General features: G+C 37.1%; 4 protein-coding genes across 4 annotated transcripts; 3 read left to right on the forward strand and 1 right to left on the reverse strand.

Moving 5' to 3' along the window:
- Positions 1-3,029: 3,029 nt before the first annotated feature.
- GCK72_024528 (uncharacterized protein) lies at positions 3,030-3,903 on the reverse strand (the record flags this gene model as incomplete). Its single annotated transcript, XM_003117567.2, has 2 exons — positions 3,030-3,510; positions 3,590-3,903. 2 exons carry the CDS (start codon positions 3,901-3,903, stop codon positions 3,030-3,032), a joined length of 795 nt encoding a protein of 264 aa, XP_003117615.2.
- A 7,680-nt stretch (positions 3,904-11,583) lies between these two features.
- GCK72_024529 (uncharacterized protein) lies at positions 11,584-13,937 on the forward strand (the record flags this gene model as incomplete). The annotated part of the gene is made up of 18 exons (XM_053735928.1): positions 11,584-11,609; positions 11,655-11,700; positions 11,749-11,820; positions 11,874-11,939; positions 11,983-12,099; positions 12,148-12,252; positions 12,302-12,499; positions 12,586-12,648; positions 12,748-12,786; positions 12,869-12,953; positions 13,013-13,092; positions 13,138-13,272; positions 13,351-13,415; positions 13,464-13,505; positions 13,589-13,616; positions 13,664-13,717; positions 13,767-13,811; positions 13,899-13,937. The coding sequence occupies 18 exons, from the start codon at positions 11,584-11,586 to the stop codon at positions 13,935-13,937; spliced, it is 1,305 nt and encodes a 434-aa protein (XP_053579494.1).
- An 857-nt stretch (positions 13,938-14,794) lies between these two features.
- On the forward strand, positions 14,795-15,241 carry GCK72_024530 (uncharacterized protein; the record flags this gene model as incomplete). Its single annotated transcript, XM_003117714.2, has 2 exons — positions 14,795-14,919; positions 15,040-15,241. The coding sequence occupies 2 exons, from the start codon at positions 14,795-14,797 to the stop codon at positions 15,239-15,241; spliced, it is 327 nt and encodes a 108-aa protein (XP_003117762.2).
- Positions 15,242-16,303: 1,062 nt separating this feature from the next.
- GCK72_024531 (uncharacterized protein) lies at positions 16,304-17,023 on the forward strand (the record flags this gene model as incomplete). Its single annotated transcript, XM_003117859.2, has 3 exons — positions 16,304-16,379; positions 16,460-16,790; positions 16,840-17,023. 3 exons carry the CDS (start codon positions 16,304-16,306, stop codon positions 17,021-17,023), a joined length of 591 nt encoding a protein of 196 aa, XP_003117907.2.
- Between the last annotated feature and the right edge of the window lie 6,023 nt (positions 17,024-23,046).

Below are 23,046 nucleotides of genomic sequence, written 5' to 3' on the forward strand. Positions count from 1 at the left end.
TCAATTAACAAGTGTGAATGAACCAGATACTAGTAAAATGAGAACAACGTGTGTAGTATCGGCGGCGGAAACATAAACTCACGTTTAGCTTGCGTTTCTACTTGATAAATTTACATAATTTGCTAATGCAACCGACACTTTTCGGTGCTCTGACACTTCAATGACTCCTCCGGGCTTGCTTCTCCTTCTCGCTCAAAGGCAATTATTTCGAGATTATGTTAGTGACACTGGGACAATGACCTCCCAGTTTGCGAGTACGACCGAAAGGATTTTTTCAAGCAGATGCACCAAACATGTGAGACAATTTTCGAAACAATTATGTGATTTTAACGTGTTTTGCAGATACTGTTCTAGACAAAATCAGGTGTTATTATACTAATTAACATTACGTTATTGTGAAGACAGGAGTTTGAATTGATAGAATTATAGGTGGTTCAGTTGTTCACTGGTTTGAAAATAAAACACCACCGAAAAGAGCACAGAAGAGCTTCGACAAAATTAGAAAACGGTGAGCAAGTCTCATAAGCTAGAAATTTGTAAGAAGTGCATACCGATAAGCCTATGATAGAAGGACACGTTCTTTGATTTTTCCAACCTTCTCTGAGAGTGTCCTTCTATTTTTCACGAAAAAATGAACAAAAGTATGAAAATCATATTTTAGGCCAAATCTAGGTTAAAAAATATTGACGGAGTTCTCCGTAAAGTGTCGTTATTTTATTGGATGTCTTTCTATTACAGTTTTTACGATAATTAATGAAATAACAACGCAAAAAATAAGTTTCGCAGGTGAATGGATAACGTTCTCGAAGGATCCCGCGCGTATCGCGCCCAGCCGCCGAGATTTGAAACTTGTGACGCCCCCAGCGTCCAGCGGAGCGCAATTGGATTATCACTCATAATTGCTGGCAAATCGACTCTAGAAATTTTTCAATGGAGATTCTCATTGATATGAGCAAGAAGCTAGAGTAGCTGAGAATACAATAAATTAACAGAATTTATAGAGTAAATTCTGGCCATCAGCTGAGCTCTTCAAACATTATACAGCGCGAACCATGTTGATGTCTACTGAATTATGGTCTGTGAAAAACATTCAATCGTTTAAAATGAGAAAAACCGAACATACCATACAGATAGGAACATCAGATGTTTGAGATGTGTTTCAGTACAGTTAAATTTTTAAGTATCATAGCAACACTGATTATATCAAGAAGTGAATTTCGTATGAATTACTCATATCAAAAAGAAAACATCAATTTTTTAGTTGAAAGTTTTCCAGTACTTGCACTATTTGTAAAGATTATAGATCGGTAAAGCAGTTTTGGCCCCAACTGGAACTTGAAATTCCGGAGACTTTCCAAATGCTTCAAAAAAAATAATATTGTACATAATTTAATTTCAAAGACAAAATTTTACTTTTGTTTTGTATAATTCTTACAAAACGCGCAGCTTGACACCACCAGTGAAAATTTTCGAAACTCTGAAAAATGAGAGGTATGGAACTAAAAACAGCAAGTTGATACATTCATAGCCAAAACTGTGATACTATTATTTTTTGAACTACTTATTTTTTTGAAAATTGTACCCTGTACAACTCAAATTCAAATCTTTGTATTAAAGAAATTATGAACTGTTACGTTGATCAACCTTTAAAACCTACATTGAAGTGTGTATAACATAATTTCTTGAAACTTGTGAAATATTAGTTTTTTACTTTTTTCGAGAAAATTCGCATCGGACTTCCAAAAATTTGAGTAATCTTATGTTTTCATTAATACAATATGTTGGTTATTACGCTAATCCCTTTGTATTCCTTGTCATTTTCTGAATCTAATAATTATAACATATTCAGAAACAAATACAATACTGCAACATTTTTTATTTCATAATCACATTTCTAGTATATTTCCACAAAAAGTTGCCGATTCTTGATATGTTTTTCAGTTTGTTTGACCAGAACGGTCTCTGATATTCAAATATGTAAATACTCCCTCAGTAAGACATATCACTTTCTACTTGTTATGATATCAGAATGACCTGGTTCCCATTACGCAACAGTACCATCCAGTGTGTGTGACATACTGATCAGATGATAATTTGGTGAGTTGCGATAACCAACACAGAGTCAGAAACCTGTATGTACACCAGAATTATTAGACATAAGCGGGTTTAGACTGCGTTTTACGTTTATCACTACCGTAGGAGTATTACTCGGAATTGTGGACGACTCAATAATTTTAAAATTGTAATAAAGCAAGAAAATGACATTTCGTCAATTTCTCATCACAAATAATGACACATTATGCTGGTAGTCATTTTTATAGTTTATGGAAATGATCTCAACTCAAACAGACATTCAGAACTTTGATCTTAACTTCTACTCCCTTTTCAGATTTTCTGTCTCAATGAATAGCAAAAACAGTATCTATCAATGAAATACTGCATTCTATATATCCTTCATTCACAGCATGACGCCTACCGAGCACCGCCATGCGGCTACCTCCGTCTTCAAATCATTTCCGGTTTGAAAACTGACACCATCTTGTGAAAGACGCCGCCGACCTTAGAAGTTGTAAACCTGATCTGAGCATGCCCCCTGTAAACTTTTCCCCACCGTATTGTAACTATCTTTCTTATAAAAAGAAGATTGGACTTATGTTGTATTTATTTTTATTTTTTCCAATTGAATATTTTACACAATCACATATCTAACAATGAACCCTATTAAAATAAAAGAAATTTGAGTATAAAAAATGAATTAGAAAAAAAACGGGAAACGGATGATCCTTGGATAATACTGGACACAATGGGAATTTTTAGAAAGAAATGACAAAGGAAACTACAATTTTCATAGAAACGTTACAACTGGCTGGTAAGAGGATGCTTTAAAAATAAAACACTATTAAAGCTGAGGAAGATGGAATTCAAAGAAAAATTACAAGTCTACACAGTGGACAATCAATGTTTGTGCGTAATGAGAACAATGGAATGATAGGACCCAATTTCGATAAAACTGATTGAAATGAAATAATCTAGTCGGAGGAGGTGTCAAGATCATCCCGATTCGGCGAGATTTGTGGAGATGTCATCGGCGTCGAATTGAAGCTATCCGTGAGATTCTGAAGGATCAGAGTAACTCTTGGATCCAACTCAGGCATAGAACCACCATCACTCACGATAGGAAGCATTGGAGTTCCCATATTATGACGGGAGGAGTCGTGAGTAGCACGATGGACCAGTAAAGTTCTTGATTGGCAGAATCCTTTCCCACAAAGTTCGCATTTGAATGGTTTATCCTTTTGGTGAATGTACTTGTGGTCACGAAGATGATCTTGACGACGGAAGGCCTTTCCACAGACATCACAAGAATATGGTCGTTCATCCGTATGAGTTCTTTCGTGGATCAACAAGTTGTAGGATTTGGTGAAGTGTCTTTGACAATACTGGCAAATGAACTCTTTCTTCGGTCTTGCTGCTCTACCAGTTGTTCTTCCCCGTCCAGGAATCATGAACCTGAAATGACTGAACTAATCGGCTACCGTACTCTCCTTATCATATTGATATATGAGAAAGTATCACGCTACTAACTCACCATGGCTGCACACAAGGACCAAATGCTCGGACTGGAGTATTAAGAAGCGTTGGGGAGGACTTCGGAGAAAGACTTTCTTCTTTGATCTTCTGCTCGGACTCAATTGAATCAGCCATATGGGTAAAGTCAAATTTCTGTTTCTTCATATCAGCCATCATTGGGAGAACTGGATTGATAGCCATCATTTGGATCTTCCGTTGTTGCTGGATAAAGTTCTGGAGATGCATGTGCTGCTGTGCAAGCATAAATCGGAAGACTTGTTCATTTGGTTGTGGGAAGATAGAGGTTTGGAGTTGTCGTTGCCAAGGCAGCATTTTGTATTTTGGGAGATAGACTAGCTGGAATGAAAAGTTGTTGAAAATATATTGAGAAATGTTACAAAATCGAAACGAGGAGCAAATACGAATTTGAAAGAAGAAAAAAAAGAAGAAGGAGAAGGATGTTCCATGGTGATAGGAAAATTCAGAAGAAGAAGGAGCGATAGTTATTGTTTGCCAACGATTCACGAGAAGTTGTCAGTTTGTTAACGAGTATTATGGTCTTATGGGGTAATCTAGGACAAACATGTCTCAAACCAAGAGGAGAGGGTGAACAGGCGGAGCACATTGGTATTATATGCAGGATCACTAGTAGATAGTATTATTCAAATGGTTACGGTAGGGTTTTGAAAGAGGAGTCGCCTTCTACAACACGTTTGACACGTTATTGAAATTTTACTGTCTCTCTAACACTTCCGAATTTTGAAGCAGTGATAACAGTCGATTTCAAGAGAAAGAAAAATGTGAAATTAAAAAAATTCTTTGTGCTAGTCGGTAAGTAGAAAGGTTTTGATGGCTTGTTGATGCTCTGGTGCATGGTATTATCAAGTACACGGAGACTATAAAAACGGTGGCTTCCGTGCTTCGGGCCAACTTCAAAGGTAGCCGACTTGCACGGAGGTGTTAGGAGTGTTTACCAATCAGTAGATAGTGTGCTCGGGAAAAAAAATGGAAGTAGGGCGTGAATCGAAATCAGAATAGTCATAGTCCATTGTGGAAAGTTATTCGTTTGGAAATGAATGAAGCGGTGCATCAGAATGAGTCAGAAAGTTAGACGAAAAAGGGGAAGCGGACAATTTTTCGGGGGAAAAAGTCAAAAGTGATATACAAATATTGGGTATTTTCAGAAGGAAGAAAGAAGCACCGTTGAATATAGGGAAACTCTTCTATTGACAAAGTCATAATTCTTTGACTTTCAGCATTTCGCTGTTTTTTTTCGGTTATCGAATGATATTGAAGAAGAGAATGGTGGCATCGCAAGAATAGAACTTTCACGAAGCATAAGTAACAAACAGGGGAACGAAGACTATCACATCGTTCTTAATCTATTGTTATGCTAAAATCGTATTGCGAGCCACCTCCTTTTTATATTTCGTTTTCAATAGCAGGTTTAAAATTTTCATGGGTTCCTGATTGTTTGAAAAAATAGAATTGTGATGCATCCCGATGATGACGCATAAAACAGTAGAACACTTCTGTATTAGGGAACGATTTCAGAAACAAAACAATTTGTGTTTCGGTATACGTCACATTTCAAAAAACTTCAAAAAAGGCGGGGCAAGAAGTCAAATAGTGTTAGAAATGTCCTAGCTTTTAGGAGAAGAGGAATATTGAGCAAAACTAAAAGCTATGTTCAACTGAATTAGATATGCTGAAAAGCGAATTCAACTAGAGCTCAATTATTATCAAATTAAACAAGTAGCTACTGTAAGAATCCTAGATGCTACCGTTAAGAATACTTATGCTAATAGAGATACAATACACTAACTTACTCAAATTTCCAAACGAGAAGAACTTTCTGGAAGGTAAGATACCACTTGGGACTGGTAGTATGGAAGGACTGAGTGGCTTCCCAGAAGCAGACGGAGGCGGCCACCACTTCGTGTTCAGCTCGTCTTCTCCATCGACTCCGCCCACTGTCTTTGATGCTGCTCGCTCAGCGCGCGCTGGTTGACTGACTACGGTAGACCTGTGCTGCCGTGTACCGCCTTCTTTTGAAGAGTCAACCGAAATTCAGAAGGATTTATATGAATATCTAGTATAGTAATCATCTGGTAGCCAGCTGGAAGTCACAAACGGGGGAATACGTTGGGAGTGATAAGAACTTATAGCGCCTATTGGTCTGAAAAGGGATATGGAACGGCTAGACAAACGGGAGCCATGGTATCCAAAAAACGTAAATTTTAAGCAAAAACATTTTCAAACAAAGGGAGAGAAAACTATGAGCAGTATATGAGTATAGGACTGCTGATGTTTGGAGAGCAATTACATAAAATGGTAGCTACTGTTCATGAGGAATAAATCAAACAAACTTATTCAATGTAAAGGTTGCTAGAATTGATGAGTTGAATGGTGAAATACGAAAAGCGTGTTGGTGCACTACCATAGCAATGAACTGCGCAGAAAATAATCCCGCCTTCTTTTGAGAACATTTCACATCTTACACTTCGCAACTCTCCTATGTTTCTTGAATGGTATTACCAGTATAGATTACTCTTTTTGAAACCGTCAGAACACCGCGTGAACCATTTCTTTTTACGACTCTTTCTACATAAACTTTCCCTTTGGTGCAACATGCCGCCTAATGATAATTAGCTATTATCATTGAGAAATGAGAAGGTGGGTTATAAGGACACTTTTGTTATGATAAAGAATTTGTGATAGTAGGAAGGATGAGAAGACACTGAGTTACCTGACATTTGAATTGGGTCGACAGTGAGTCAATGATGAAATTTATGCTTTCCGGAAAGTGTGCAGAACAATGTTCTTGAATGGTGTGAAGAAAAGTGGAGAAATGATAACAGAAAGCGTAGGCTTCTATTTAGTAGGTAGTTTTGGGGTACAATTAATCCGCTTACTGAAAATAGGGAGGAGCAACAATGCTGACAAGATGCAGTTATCATGAAGTTTTTGACGCGAATGGGTTGATTTGGAAAGAAACGACGTAAGGCCGGAGAAGATTAACAGCACGAAACTTTGAGCCTGTTGAAAATTGGAGAGAGATACTGTAGGTGTCTGAATGACAGAGGGAATACATTTAGTTTTTTTGGGAACTGTTACTTATTGTAACAGTCTGATCTACTCTCTACTTTCTCATGTCGGTGTTACCTTTCATGTCTTAAATCCAATAAGAAATCAGACCGGTGTGAATTCACTAATCCCCCTTTTTGTACACCAGCCAATTTGTTTGTATTTGTTTGAATTGATCCCCATTCCCACGTATTGCGTGATCTTTTCCCAAGGGGTCCCCCACTGTTTTGAACCAACAAACATCTTTTGGTTTCCCCCTCCATACCGACGTTTCAGGTACCGACTCTTTAGGAAATTTAGTTTTTTTTGTTTGGAGGACAAAAGAATAGATGGAAGGAGGGTTGAAAAAAAAACGGGCAGAAAATTCATTAGTGAGTGGAGAGGGAAACCAGTATTGTTTTGTGTTACTGTAGATTATGATATGAGTGACACAGAAGAATTCCTCTCTTTTGTTATGAAAAACTTAATATTTCTATTTAAAACCTTCTCAACACACCTTCTGCCAAAAAAGTTTGAGAACTCTTCCGGCGGCATCGGTTACCCTAAGAAGCTATTGATACAAAAAGGCTATTGATCAAGCTTGATAGGTTATTGTACCAGTTGTTCCTCTTCTTTTCTTATTGCTTGTTTGATTATTCGAGGTTGAAGGAACGATATTTGGACCTCACTGATGAATAGCGAGGAAACAATGAAAGGAGGTTAGATGAAAGGTGTCAGCAAGCATGCCGGCTGCTCACAACGTTTAATTGTAGAATTCTGATGCCGTTAGGACGTCAGCTAAGAGGGAAGAGGTCCTGTTTGCCTATGTCATGATACCTATTGTGACTCATTTCGATAACGGTTTCCTTATACCGGGAATGGATTAGTGAGCAATCGTCGGATGGCTGAGGGACATTAAAATTCTCTTGTTGACAGCCTATGACTACTTCTATGATTAAACAAATCAAGCTATAGAAAAGGAATGGGTCTTGAAGATTTTATTCAAAACTTAAGAGAAATTTCATAAGACTTATTTTTTATTTAAAAATATCATTTCGATAAAACGGTTCTCCCTTTTTTCAATCAGACGTCACGGTCGCCTTGCTCCTTGCTCTTACCGATATCAATACCAATGCCCTTATTTCTTATTCTTGTGCTCCTAAACACAGTGTTACGCTCTTAAGGTCTGATTGTTTGACTACACACCTTATCAAGATGGATGTTATTGCATGAAAAAGCAGGAGAGCAAGCGCGGACGAAGCACAGCCGACCAGCAGCAGCCTACCGTATTCATGAAGAGCCTCTCTTTGAAACCGGAATCGGTTGATGCTGCGTCAGATCGTTCGTCTTTCCTAAAACTTTACTCAAACATGAGCCACCAGCAATCCATAAACGGTCGCTCAACGATCTTACTTGGAAAGGAGGGAGAATAAAGTGTAATGCACACGAGTGATATCTTGTAGTGTTTGTACACATGCGTGAATTGACAAAAGATTAGGAAGGATCAATGAAAGGTGAAGGGTCTTTACGGAACATATAGGTTCAGAGAATATCAGAACCAAGAAGTAAAGAAAAGAAGGGCGAGAAATAAACACATTAGTCTTCGTTAGGGAAATCCAGAGAGTCGGGTTCTGAGAAAGCTGACCAATAGAAAAATAACCAAACGCTTTTCTCGGGTTTTCGTTGCCCAGCTCCTTGTTCTACTTAATAGGTTATAATAATTCAACATGTCGAACTCCTCATAAAAGGTGCCCATATGTCTAGTTGAACGAGAAAACGCAACCATTACAGTTGTTGATTTCCCGTAGAACACTTTCAAACGTCCTCCGTTTTTATTTAATTGGAGAGTCGTAAAAATGAAATTTATGCACTTTAAAAGAGGACGTACTATCTTCAGAAAGAGTAGCAGGTGCAAGTCTTTATGATTCACACTTCTTTTTATTTTGGAATCCGGACAGTGAGTGTTCAAGATGCTCGTTTTCACTTTCATTAGATCTTGCAGCTGGTCAGGGTCAATCCCGTTTAGTGAAAGTAGAGGATAACACATGTTGCTGATCATTATTACATCTTAGTTTGAAGATGGGTGAACTAGATAACAAGTGTCGGGATTTGGAGTCACTCTGAAATTAGAAAAGAGCATACTACGGTAATTATGCATAGACACAGATCTTCCCAAGCTCCACTCGTAACTACTTCCAGTTCTCGTCAAAAACTTTGATATACGAGTGAAAGCTGCGAAAATTGACAAGTTTGTCATCGCCTTCCTCTTCGAACGTCATAAACCTACCGTAGTTGGATGAGGTGTCGATGCACACATAAGGGGTGGAAGCGTCGTTTAGTGAGAGAAATAGAGGACTCTCGGTACGCCGTAAATTGTCTTCCTTCGTCCATTTTTATTATTCCCACCTCCAAACACAGCATCTTCTTTATTTCCTTCCCCGGGAAACTATTCACCGTGCGAAGTGCCAGGGGCTGAAAGGTTTACTAAACTTGGAAAATAATTTTGATGATATGAGAAGAGCAGTGTATCCTACATATATAGAGAAGTGGGGTAAAGGGAAAGGTGCAAAGGGTGTCTTGATGTACTGGACTCCTGATAAGATTAATGAAGTTACATAACTTCGTTAAGGTCATTTGTGCTCTAAGATAATAGACATTTTTGAAAACAATTATGGTAAAATATTGGACCAAAAGAAACCTTGGTGTAGTGTTTCTTCAATTGGTACTATGACATATTGAATAATTTTATTACTAGTTGTGACTCCGATGAGTTTCATTGTGTGTGGGATGAGTTGGTTTGTTTCTCCCTATAAAACCTAATTGGCGGCATACCTCAAAGAGGTGTAGAGAACTCATTTCATAGTTTTTATTTCATTTCAGTACTCTTCACCGCAAGTTCCAATTGTGTCTCTGTGTGTGTGTTCTCCACGATTGGTTGACAACGATAGAAAAGGAGCAGGAGAAGCTTTGTGTATCAGGTCCGGCGGTCTCCGCTTTGATCTATCTTTAACGTGCGTGAGCACACTGTTTGAGACCCGTGTGCCAACTTTCTCACCTTTTCCCCCTCCTTTTCCGTTCTCCTCTCCGTTTTCAACTCCTTATTTGCGTTATGACAATTTCCGAGTTGACAAACTGTTAAGGAGAAGACTTTGGCAGTAGTGAAGTGGTGGGGAGATGGAAAGTGAAAAAGTGGAGGGACTGGTACGACTTAACTGACGATTAGCAGAAGGCAACACTCGTCTCTGTCAGGATTCCTCAATTTTCTCGATAAGGTCTTCTGTTGGTTCAAAAGCTGAAAATATGAAGGGAGGGGCACAAACAACTGAAACGGGACACAGGACAAAGTTCCAATTTTGAGCATAAACTTGTGTTTCCGGTTGTAGTTTCTTATTGAGAATCTATTTCTTCATTCCCAGATTCGCATCAATGCATATTCCAAAAAAGGAGGAACACTCTCGATTTCCTGTTTAGCCATGTTCGGACTCATACTCCTTACATCGAGTCTCCCACACTTCCCAGGTTCCCAGCGGCTCCCTTTCTCCGGAACTGAGCAGCTTTCATGTTTCCGCTACTAATATCACAATAGGAAACAAGAAGAAAAAGAGGCAAACGTCTTCGTCGATTGTTCATTCATAACTGATGGGAACTTGTACAGTAATACCGCAAAAAGATTTTCTAAATGTTTATGTTCTCGGGACTGTTGAGTATTCAGAAAGTTTACCACAAAGTTGAAATTTATACCTGAGAACAAACAATCATCCGGGGGGAGAAAGGAGGCCCACTGAAGCCATTTTCTCGCGCAAACGGATGGCATGACAGGGCAAATATGGGTATGATCGAAGAACGGCGGCATGCGCAGCTACGAATGCGTACTAGTTACAGTAATAGGGCAAATATTATTAAAATATATTTCGCGCAGCTTACAAACAGATCTACCGCGCATGCTCCGACAAATGCCGACAAAGGAATCAACACGTCAAGCGGATAATCTTTATATCAATATAAACTGTTGTCAAAACTATATCAGTTTCTGGTATTTTCTTTGAAGTATACCGACCGGAAGGATTTGGTTGGTGGATTAACCTGTCATAGAGCATATTCTGGATGTGTTGATTATATTGTTTAAACAGGTGTTCGTGGAATAAGAGAACATTCGAAAATCTATTGATTACTTATGTTAGTTGCATTTATGTTTCAAAAAAGGATTAGTTTTGATAGACATGAGTTGCTCAAAAACTCTGTATTTTCCGGAGCCATCTGTTTTCTGAAATTTAAGATTCAGCAAAACCTTGAAAGTTGGGAATGATGTATTCCGGGATCCTTTTAATTTTGTGAAAAGCAAAAGTTTTGTTCTGATTATCTTGACTATATTACTACTCTTGTGAACTATTAGTTCAAAATTCTTATTTTGATTTTGCACTTTTGATTCACATTTTTGTAACCATCTATAATTCAGAATCAAAGACCGACATTGAGTCTATTTCAGATTCATCTTCCATTCTTCTCCTCCTTTCTTCCTTCCCACTTCTAGTCTTTTCTGCACAATCAAAACTCTGTTATCTTAAGAAAATATTGACGCCGATTAAGGAGACTTGTGTAGCAGAAGATGCTTTATCAGCGACCACGCTACTGATTGATTGCTCCATTATTTCACGCCCATGTGATTGTTAGTGGCACGGCAAACAATGATTTTCAATTCACTGGAAAAGGCAAGAAGCAACATGATGGAAGAGGGGGCCATTTTCAGATATTATTTTGTTTCAGATTGTTTCCAATGGCTGCCATGACATGTTTTCAACGGGATGAAAGGCGAAGAAAAAAAAAACATTTGAGAACGATTGTGCTTAGAAGTGAATCATCACTTTTCTTTTTCCTGTTGCGTGAATCATTTTTCTTTCTGTGAAGCCCACAGTTTTCCAGAAAGAAGCGTCATTTCCCACTTTTGTAATGAATCCCGACAGCTTCTGTACAGAGTGAGTTAACGTGTGATGTAGATCAAAAAGATTTAAAGTTTTCAGTTTCAAAAGTCGTGTTCAACCATCGTCCGGTAGACGTTTGTCTACTGTAAGTTGTCTGAAACCTGAGTATGTCAGAAATTATAAAATATTTCAGAGCTGGGATAATGAAGCAAAAACTGTTCAACTGAGTGTTCCTCGTGTAGATCAACGTAGGAATTCGAATACTGTAAGCATTTTTCACATGACTAAGAATTTTATTTAAATATAATTGTGCTACAGCTTGCGCAATTGATGGAGTGTCATCGTCAATTGTCTCTGAACTATGATCAATCTTTTGAAAAAGAGGTAACTCCAAAAGTTCGACATTCCTATTACCAACCCGCTTCAGGATGCTCCAAAATCTCGCCCGGCTTCCCGTAGAGCGTCCGTGGGATCCCGAAGACCATCGGTTGCTGAGATGCTAGTCGACAGTGGTATCACCAAAACCACTGATGATTGTGTCATGGTAATTTGAAAAATTTATAATAACATTCCACATTTTGAAGTGATTCAGGTGACACAAACACTCGGAACGTCTACCACTCTGTTCTTCCAAAAAAACCCATTGGTAGACAATTTGGATCTGAGACCATCTGCTGTAGAGCGCGGATTGTATAATGTAAGTTTTTAATGCAATTTTTAGAATAACTGACAAAATAGTGTTACAGTTTGATGACTCCATCAAGGAAGTGCCACCATTGAAATATGTTGGAACTCCACGTCCTTCAATTCAGATGTCTACATCACCACGACCATCTTTCCTTGCTAAAAGTAGTCCATCTATTGAAGAGTCGGATGGGGAAACAACTCCAACCCTGTCTAGAGTACCAGTTAGACCCTCTATTGGAGAACGTGGTCTACCTGCGGTAAAGTTTCTTTTTCATCACTTTTTTGTTTCCAATTTGCACTTTTAACTCGGTTCTCTTCACTATTGCCCTTTTTGCCTATCCAGATGAAGTTCACACCAGTACTTCCAAATGGCCAGTTGCAACAAAGAGGACGTACACTTCACAAGGTAATGGACTCTTTTTGTTTGACGCAGAAACTAAGACACTCTTGCATTTTTTGGCAGTGTGAGAACGTTTTTTCTTTCCATTGACTTTGCATATTTTAGCAACCGCGCGCCGATCCTCGCTTCGACTTCGAACTCGATGTATGTTTTCCTTTTTTGTCCTAGTTTTATGTGTGTGTGTGTGTGTCTTGTTTGGTTCCTTTCAAAATTGGATTCTTTTCAGAAAATAATCGCAAATCGAAGAAAAATTGTGGACGAAGAGGAAAATAGAAGAGAACGGGAAAATCATATTAGACCAAGAAATCAAGGTATATATATATATATATAGGGCGGAAATTATTACATTTCGCTACAAAATTCGTTGTAGCAATCACTTTCACCTCCCACCGTCCCCATCAATTTGACGGACGTGGCCCGTATCAAATCAGTACCGGAAACGTTATGGAGGTAACCATCCGAAGTTATATCAATAATCCAAAAAATATAATTCAGGAACTTCGTAATCAAATGGAAAGTGGTGAAGTGGACCGCATAGTTAAAGAGAAGAAGACGACAACGGTGACCGAAACCCGCGAGATCGTTTATTTCACGCATCGCTTGCCTTCTTCTATTGCTATCTCCACTAGAGTATCTGCTTTTGCTTTTTTCTTCTTGCTTTACAAACAGAGATCAATTTCCTTTGAGGTTATATTATTGTTTTTTCAGCTCTCTCCAACTGGTGTACCAGTTCAGAATCCTAACCGTAGATCCATAACTGTTGAAGGATCACTGTAAGAAAAAACAGTCGAAAAGGAAAAATTAAAATTAGAAAATTTCAGACCCGAGTTATTGGATAGACCATATGTTCGTGCAAGCCCAGGGTACGAAACGTTGTAAATAAACAGATGAAAAACATAGAAACATTGCTCCTGTAGTTAAAAAAAATTATTTATCGTAATTTCAGAGACCAGGGAACTCCTACTGATGGAAAGGTAAGTATAGCAGGCAGAAATTCATCAAAAAAGCCTAATCAATTCAGATGCCGACTAAAACTGTGACCATCCGCGTACCTGATGATCAACCAAGTCAACCGGTGATCAATTATCATTTATAGAAAATGACCTCAATTATTGATTTTTCAGAGAGGCCACTTCGTTCACCGATCGGCAACGCCATCTCCGAATAACGTTAGGTTTTAATTTATCGATACAACCGTGATTGTAGATCATTCTGTTTTCGATGTTTGAAACATCACACTGTCCCAATTCTTGCAGACTTCTAACGGCCGACGAGAAAAAAGCGCTTCGCCATAATGCTTCAAAATTTGAACCAAAACCTCCCAAAGAGCACCCACTAGATGATGCCGCTGATAATTGTAGACAAAGTTGAATTACTTCCGCTTTTATTCATTTTTGAATTTTTTAATATTGCCTGCTTTCTTGATTATTCTAACCTTTCATTGAATGAAAATAAACGATTTGATGATTCGAGGTCAGAAATCTCCGGAGAGTGATCGAGGAGACGTTATCAGAACAAAGTTCTGCTTCTAAATTATCTTATCACCGATCAACTACTGATTGAATTAGCTTGTGTCTCCTTTGAAGAGGTGGAGAACAATAAAGGTGAACTAAATCTTGGGATCGCAGGTCAGAAGTGGGATTCCGTCATTCTAATAGATTTTTGTCATGCGGGCAATTGTTGTTGTGATTGTTGCCTCATTCGTAGAAAGTTCTTTTAGCTGTCTGCCTACTCAAACAGTAGAAGGTATGTATGGGCTCTTTAGTTAGTGTGAATAACATTTGAATATGTTTCCGTAGTTATTTCAGTAGTGATATCAAATTACGGATTACATTCTCCTCGTTTAAAACAGATTATCCGTGTCTGCAGATAATCTGTTGAGCCGCTGAAATAAGAAAAAAAAGATTACGAAAAGATTAGAATCTTTCACATATCACGTTTTTTGCATTTTTCCTCTGAAACTAAAATAACTTGTATGACACGGATGAATGTTACCAGAAGAGTAGTGCAAACTTCTAGTTATACAATAAAAAACACCTTAAAATATTTTTTTTTCAGTTACAACTACAACAGTGGCACCATATCGTAAGTTATTCAGCATTTAAAGAAAAGTATCTAATTGTTTCATTTCACAGCTTGTTCCACGTGTCCCATGATATACGGGTCTGGTTGTCTTGGAGGTGCAACTGATGTTTGTGCTACAGTGGCTGAAGTTGGTCTATCTTACACACTTGGAATTATTCCTGGATACTCTTTTGGAGATGCAAACACCTGCTCGTGAGTGTTTTGCTCATTGAGATTTTAAACTTATTTTTAGAATCGACCTTACAAAACGACCAAATGATATCAAGACATCCATTTTGAATTATCCTATAAAATATGTTTTTTTTGTTTCAGCACAATATTCTCCTGCCCGTTGGGTACGACATCACAAGTGAAACTACCAATTACTGGCAATATTGTTCCTGGTCCGCCACTTGTCATCGCATGGTGTCAAGAAACTGGAGCAAATGCTGGAACTTGGTATTATGGTATACCTCCAGCTGTCATACCAGTCGAAATTGTGGCAACACAATGTCAAGGAATTGTTTCTGGGTAACAGTGCCAGGTCTCACTAATAATTATAATAATAATTTGTACATATAATAATTTGCTTTGTTTCTCTTCTAACGAGAAATGAATGTTTTTCTTAATCCTTTCAATTCAAAATAACATCCCCTCACAAGTTTTTATTGTCTTATTCTATAGCTTACCTTACCAAGTTCTTAAAGTTCGTCATACCACGTTTTTACCTTCTACTCGGCCTACCTCAACACTGTGCAATAAGTGGTGAGGTCCAGCTCAGAAGAGGTAAAAACGAAACAACGTAAGGAATATCAGAAGTGAAGGAGAGTTAGCAGCGAGCAGCAAGCAAGAGACGAGAATGAAAGTTTGAGTCCTTGCACGCCGTTTATATATCGCCCTTTTTAGAGTGTGTTGTAGTCAAGGGAGACGGGAGCAACCATGCATTAGACTTATCATGCGGATTTGTACTTCTTATACGTTGGTGTGGAATCGAGCAAAAATGCAAATGAAAGTGCAGGATTACATATAATTTTGTAAAGTAGAAGATTTTGTGCATTGAGCCAAGTGTCTCGTAAAATCGGATGGTACACAGCAAGGATTAAGAAGAATAGAAGACCTGGAAAGCTGTTTGCACTTTTGAAGCAAAAGAAGGAGAGTGAGAATTTTATGAAAATAAATTTGTAAAAGTTGCACTTAAGCAGAAATTCGGAACTGAACTTTTAAAAAGTTTATACACACTTAATGATCGGATATTGCCTTGTGAGAAGTAAATCCAAAAGGGGATTAATCTCACTCTGACAATCTTTTTGGACCCTATAACTGATGATCAAAAAACCTTATTGTCAAATCACACTATAACGTTTAGAGACTAATTTTGAATCGCTTGTAAGTTCACATCGTTCAAATTAAACAAGCCTCAAATAAATTGTTAATTTAATTATTACACAGATTCTCGTATTTTTCCTTCTCGAAAGATTTGTGAAATGCCGTTCTTTTTGATTATCTCGAGATCAAACTAGATGTGGGTGGAGTTTCACACGGCAGAATATCGGGAGGGCATCCTTATCAATATCACTTTGCCAAGTACTGTTTCCTAATGTTACGTTTCGTTCTATTGTTTTTTGTCTACACTGGTACATTACATGCCTGCATACCAACTCAGAATGTTGACTGTAAGTTTATTATATAATTTATTTTTATCACGATCAAAAACTGACATGTTAGTCGAAAATGAGAATTATAACACTTCCAGCAAATGGATCTGGTCCTGGTGGAACTGGGGGACCTGGTGCAACCACTACAACAAGTACAACCACTACTACAACAACCACCACAACAGTACCTACAACGACAACTACAGTAACCGAAGCACCATTCCGTATGATTTTCCAAATAGGTATCAGTCATCACAATGAAACAATTTTAGCTTGCGTCGTGTGCCAAAAAGTATATGACAATACTTGTCAAGGATTTGGTATTCCCAATTTGCTACAATGGTGTCCCACTGCAGCTGAAGCTGCAATAGAGTACACACTTGGTTTGATTACTTCTTTAATACCGTTCATTCCAGCTGGATCCTGCGGGTGAGTGACACACACAACTGAAACTTTTTATGTATCAATGTAATTTCAGAACATTCATCACTTGTCCACTTACAACAACACTAAAAATCAAAATCATTGGAACAGAAATCCCTGCTGTAGTATTCTACGCGTGGTGTGAAGAATCGGGAGCTGATGCCGGCAAATGGTATACTGGAATCAGTTGGCTGGCAAAATTTGAACTAGTTTCACTGGCTTGCAGACCGATTTTGTAAGGTCGATAATAATTCAGATACAATCAAATGTTCTTTCGGGAAAAAATTTTAAACGCCGGTATTGTACATAATAATAATTGTAATATATTTAATAAAATATGTATCCTTCACACGAAGTGTGTCTTCTTTCTTACTTCCTGAACTGATTCAACCAATAAAATATCAAAAGATCAATGATTCAATGAAACAGAAGCGTTTTCAAATGTACAAACGCAAAAATCCAATGAGTTCGATCTTTCTTCCTATAATGTCGTTCCATCCGTACATGCTTATCATTCAACCTGTTTTATTCAATTTTCGAAGAGTGATTGCACTTGAAAAAACTGGACACGACGTCTCTGGCTTTTCATGTGTCGAGATTCGGCGCGGTTTCCGTGAAAAATCGTTTTGTAGTTTGTGTCAGGACTAAACGAAGATGAGAATCGAACTTGAGTGATGTAATAATATATTAAGAAAACGGGAAAATTTTGTTAAATATTTTTTTAGATTATCATATTGCAATTTTCAAACTATTTCTCTTTTCCAATCAAAACCAACCATTTTGATTGTGCAGAAATGGTTAATGCTTGTCAGTACTCAGTACGAAAAAGTAACAGTCCCAAACGAATAGTAGTTTTTCCAGTTTTCTTAAACCAAACTATAATATATTTTTTTACTGCTCGTTGATCAGTGGCAAAACTATCCGCAGTCATTAATAAAGGATGTTTCACTGATACATCTATTTTCACTTCCCACTTTTCATTCTTACGCAGGTAGAGAGAACAATAAACGCAAGGTAAAATGAAGAGAAATGATAGAAACTGTTCATTTGACGTCTTCGGGAATTGACCTCCTAATGAACTATGCTTCTATCAGAAACTTCATATCTAATCTTGTCAAACGGAGAAATTGACTGTTTTCTCTTTATCCAGATCAACAGATTAATAAAAGTGAACTAAGTTCCTGTTATTGACTCTTTACCTAAAATTATTTGGTAAATTTTAAACTAAAGTTTTTCATGATTTACCATATTACTATATTATTCACTTCATTTGTTATCGTAGTCTACGCATGTATTCCTACTCAAAATGTAGATCGTGAGTAATTCCAGATTTGAAATGAATTATTTCCGAACCTTCATTTTTAGCAGTCACCACCACAACAGTTGCAACAACAACAACTACAGTAACAGAACCACCATTCCGTCAGATCATTTCATAATGTTTCATCTCACATCTTTCGTTTTTCAGCTTGTAGCGCATGTCCGAAAGTGTATAACCCAGCTTGCCAAGGACTTGGCATCCCCAATTTGCTTACTGGTTGTCCTACTGCTGCTGAGGCTGGAATCACATACGCGTTGAATGCAGTTATTGCTCTGTTTCCATTTGTTCCTGCCAACTCATGCAGGTATTCAAATTTACATTTTCAGATAGCTCACTACAGTAACTTTTCAGTACTGTAATTGTTTGTCCACCTACAACTACCCTAGAATATGTTGTTTTCGGAGCTAAGGTACTAGGAGGATCACCAGTGATCGCGTGGTGTGAGGAAACAGGACCAGATGCCGGAAAGTGGTATACTGGAGTTAGTTTCATTGCAAGAATTGAGATGTATTCTTTGTCATGCGTACCCATTATCTCCGGTTGAAAATTTTTTTTAGAACAATTATCTTTTTTTTTCTTGTAAATTTAATAAACATCAGTAATACAATAAATAATAATCCATTGTTTGTATGAATAATCACGTTGATAATAATAATACCAATTAATGAATCATATTGAAACACACTTCATCTTATATGCACAATACATGAGTCAGAAACAACTTACACAACACAAAGACCAAATTTATACTGCTATTTTTCTTATAACGATTAAGTCAAGTAAAACAAAATTTGATTCAAGTTACAATTTTGTGAACACAAAAGTGTATCACAAGTTGAAAAATTTCATCAAATCTCATTATTCCAATAAGCAAAAATACGCAGTCGCTTCAAGCAGAAATGCGTGTAGACAATTAAAAAAACTTACGTGCTTTGATTTGTGTTGTCATTCCTGTTTATACGTTGATGTTGGCAACACAAAACCTCCCATCCTTTACGAGATTTGAGAAATCTGCCGTTTTTTCGTACATAGATCAAACGTGTTATAAAAATGAAGGAACGATGTTGCAATGGTCATTCTGTTGTGTCATCGCGATACATTGTGCTTGGAATATGCTATTCCATGTCAGTGTGCTTTTATTCAGTATGCTCAAAGTTTTAGACACCTGTATTCCTACTCAGTTTGTGAACAACGGTAAGTCGTCTAACTACTGGCCTATGTCAAGTTAGTTGGATTAACTTTTTATAATGCATATAGTTTCGTGTGTTATTTAAGTTTTGTCAAGATATATTTAAAGGAACATTATAGATGGTTCTCTTGGCGGACAAACAACAACTTCGTCGTCCGGACAAACTACATTACCAGGTTCTGCAACAACTACAACAGGTAAGCAGACCACTGCAATTAATTGGACCACAACTACAGGTAGGACACTTTATAAACTGAAACAGTTGATTTTCATAGACATTCTTGTGCCTTTCTATTATGACAGGTACCGTTATAATACAGTTTTTTCCGGTGTTTATTTCTAGCATTAATTAATGTGTCAACGAATACATAACATTTCGAAAACTATGAAACTTTCATTTTTAGTGTTAACACTGAATGCATTATGACAGTTCCTAAAGTTTGCGCTTCCATATGTAGAAGATTTGATAAAAGATCAGTTCAAATTTCATCAACACTGCCATTGAACAAGCAGCTTTTCACATTAACACTAAACATTTTCTCGGACTACGAACACAAAATCAGACAAGACAAAGATAAAATAAAACGTTTTGTCAATTCTTTTATGAATTTCTTTTTGAGAAGCAGGAACTATTTTCAGTTTCTGCGATTCCAGAATACGCGAACGGACTGTAAAAGAATAATTTACAGAAATTAAATTTATGCGTTGAATTTTGAAATTTTCAGCAAAGTTAATTCGTTTCCAGCTGTGTCAGACCCTTCTGCTACAACAACTATCAGTACTACTACTACCACGACTACCATGTCAACTACCACAACAACTGTAACAGAACCTCCATTCCGTAAGATCTCATATTTTTATTATTTTGTTAAATTTCAACTTTTCAGCATGCAACAACTGCCCAAAAGTCTATGATAGCACATGTCAAGGGTTTGGTATTCCAAATTTACTACAATGGTGTCCCACAGCTGCTGAGGCGGGAATCGAGTACACACTTGGTTTGATTACTTCCATAATACCGTTCATTCCAGCTGGATCCTGCGGGTAAGAACTGGTTGGATCTAAAAAGGTCTTCAAATTTCCAATTTCAGAACAATCATCACTTGCCCACTAACAACATCACTAAAAATCAAAATCATTGGACAAGAAATCCCTGCTCCAGTATTCTACGCGTGGTGTGAAGAATCGGGAGCCAATGCCGGCAAATGGTACACTGGAACTACGTTTTTAAAGTTTGAACTAGTTTCACTGGCATGCAAACCAATTTTATAAGGTCGATAATAGTTCAGATATAATCAAAATTTCCATAGGTTAAAAACTTTTTAACACCGGTATTGTCCATGATAATGATAATAATAATAATAATAATATACTTAATAAATGATTATTGTTTTTACGAATGGCATCTGCTTTCTCACTACCTGAAGATACTTAACCGATAGAATATCAGAAGATCATTGAGTGATTGCACTTGACAAAAAACTGGACACGACGTTTCATGTTTCGAGGTTTGGCGCAATTTCCGAAAAAAAAATCATTTTGTTGTGTTTGTCAGGATCAAATTAACATGAGAATCGAACTTGAGTGATGTAATGATATATTAAGAAAACTGGAAAATTTCTTTAAAGTGTTTTTTTTTTCGGATAATCCTATTTCAATGTTCCTATTATTTATCTTACACAATCATATTTTTATACACTTGGTTTGATTAGCACTATATTCTTTTTTTACCACTCTATTCCCTTTTTAGGAATCTGGGAAGTGAAAAGATTTCAAAGATATAACTACTCAACAACTTTTACAACCGTTATTGAATGATTAATCATAACATCACTAAAAATCAAATTTCATGGAACAGAAGCTCCTTATTTATTTATTTATTTATACTTGAGAAGGACTCTCGCCACTTATACTTCAAGATCAAAATATAGTACAACAGAAAAAAATTAATAATTCAGAGGAGAGAGGGTTAAATGTTTTGACAAGTCAAGCGATATAAGGTTAGATTTGAATGCACGGGATGAGACTTTAACAGGGAAGCAATTCACCGGGAGAGAGTTCCAACATGTAAGAGTACGGTTTGTGATATACTGGGAATTTATTTTGTTATTGTTTTTTAAATTACACCGGAGGTAATAAGGATGTCTCCGGAGGGATTTCATATTTGGATAAAATGTGAATAGTATTTACGCATGATGCGAGTAGTCTGAAGCAAACCCTGTCAAAGGTTCACTGGTGTTTTACTGTTCGAGAAATTGGAACATTCATTTTTGGCATGTAAACCAACTTTTTCTGTATTATTTAACCCATGGATACCCATTACAAATGCATTGTACCTAATAATAATTATAAGCCTAATAAATTTTTTGACACTTTTGTTCAAACTAACAGAAATATATGACAAAAGAGGAACGAAAAAAAAACAACGTAATAAATTAATTATATCAAGATAAAGAACACAACACCATAGATATCTCGCAGAATGACTTCATTAACTGCTTATCTCCTCCAACTATTCATGTAATTGTTATTGATCTAGTTTCTCGAACAAAACTATTCGTCTATTTTCATTACTATCATCTGTTAACTAGATGGTTTGATGCATTGGCCATATTTGTTCTTTATTTTGTCTGTGCTTAATATTTCAGAGTCATGCATCCCGACTCAACAAGTAGAAACTAGTAAGTTTTTCAAGTTCAAAAATAACGTGTGACACTAAATTCAACTGTTTTATCCAAGTTTTGTCTATTTTTCTTGTCAGTTTCAACAACGAGTCTTGTTAAATTCAAGTGACCTAAGAATGTTATAAAAGCAAAAACTGTGGAAGTTTATCATTCTGTGATTGTCTTCCTTAAATGTCAAAGTTTAAACAATTTGTCGCCATTACCAACGTGCCTATGTTTTGTGCACGAACGGTCCGTCCAGCACAACTGTTGCTATAACTGCTAAACCTACTACCACAGCTACTTCTACCTCTACTACTACTACTACCACAGCTACTACTAGTACAACAACTACTACAGCAACAACCACTACTTCTACTACTACTACTACGATGACCACAACTACCACTGTTTTGACAGAAGCTCCATTTCGTAAGTCTTGTTTCAAAACTAGTTTACTGAACAAAATGAATTGTTTCAGCATGCTCTTCATGTCCAAAAGTTTATGACCCAGCTTGCATGGGATTTGGAAATCCCAGTATTTTTGACTGGTGTCCAAAAGCCGCTGATGTTGGAGTCACATACTTTTTGGGAGCAGTTGCGGCTCTTCCGTTTCTGCCATATGATTCTTGCTCGTAAGTTTTTTTAAAAATATGTATTCTATAGCAATCACGTTTTTTTAGCACAACAATAGTGTGTCCACCTGGAACCACACCCCGAATAAACTTATTTGGGTCTTCAATACCTGCTCCTACACCCGCCACTCTAGCTTATTGTGAAGAAACTGGTCCTGATGCGGGCAAATGGATGACTGGTGTTCCGCCATTTAATTTTGAATTGTCTACTTTGACATGTAAAAACGTAGTCTCAGGGTAATATTGATGTATAAACTATGGAATGATATAAAATAATATACATGTAACTATATGTAACCTAGATGTTAAAAAAAATGTTCAATGGTTCATTAGGACAAACTAAAGCATATAATACAAAAAGACAAAGATGAAGGTAGACAGAAATGATAACGCGGAAAACGAAATTGAAATTAGATATGCCTTGATATGTGCGCACCGGAATGAAAAGAAAGAT

This window comes from Caenorhabditis remanei, chromosome X (assembly GCF_010183535.1).
Source record: "Caenorhabditis remanei strain PX506 chromosome X, whole genome shotgun sequence".
Lineage (NCBI taxonomy): Eukaryota > Metazoa > Nematoda > Chromadorea > Rhabditida > Rhabditidae > Caenorhabditis > Caenorhabditis remanei.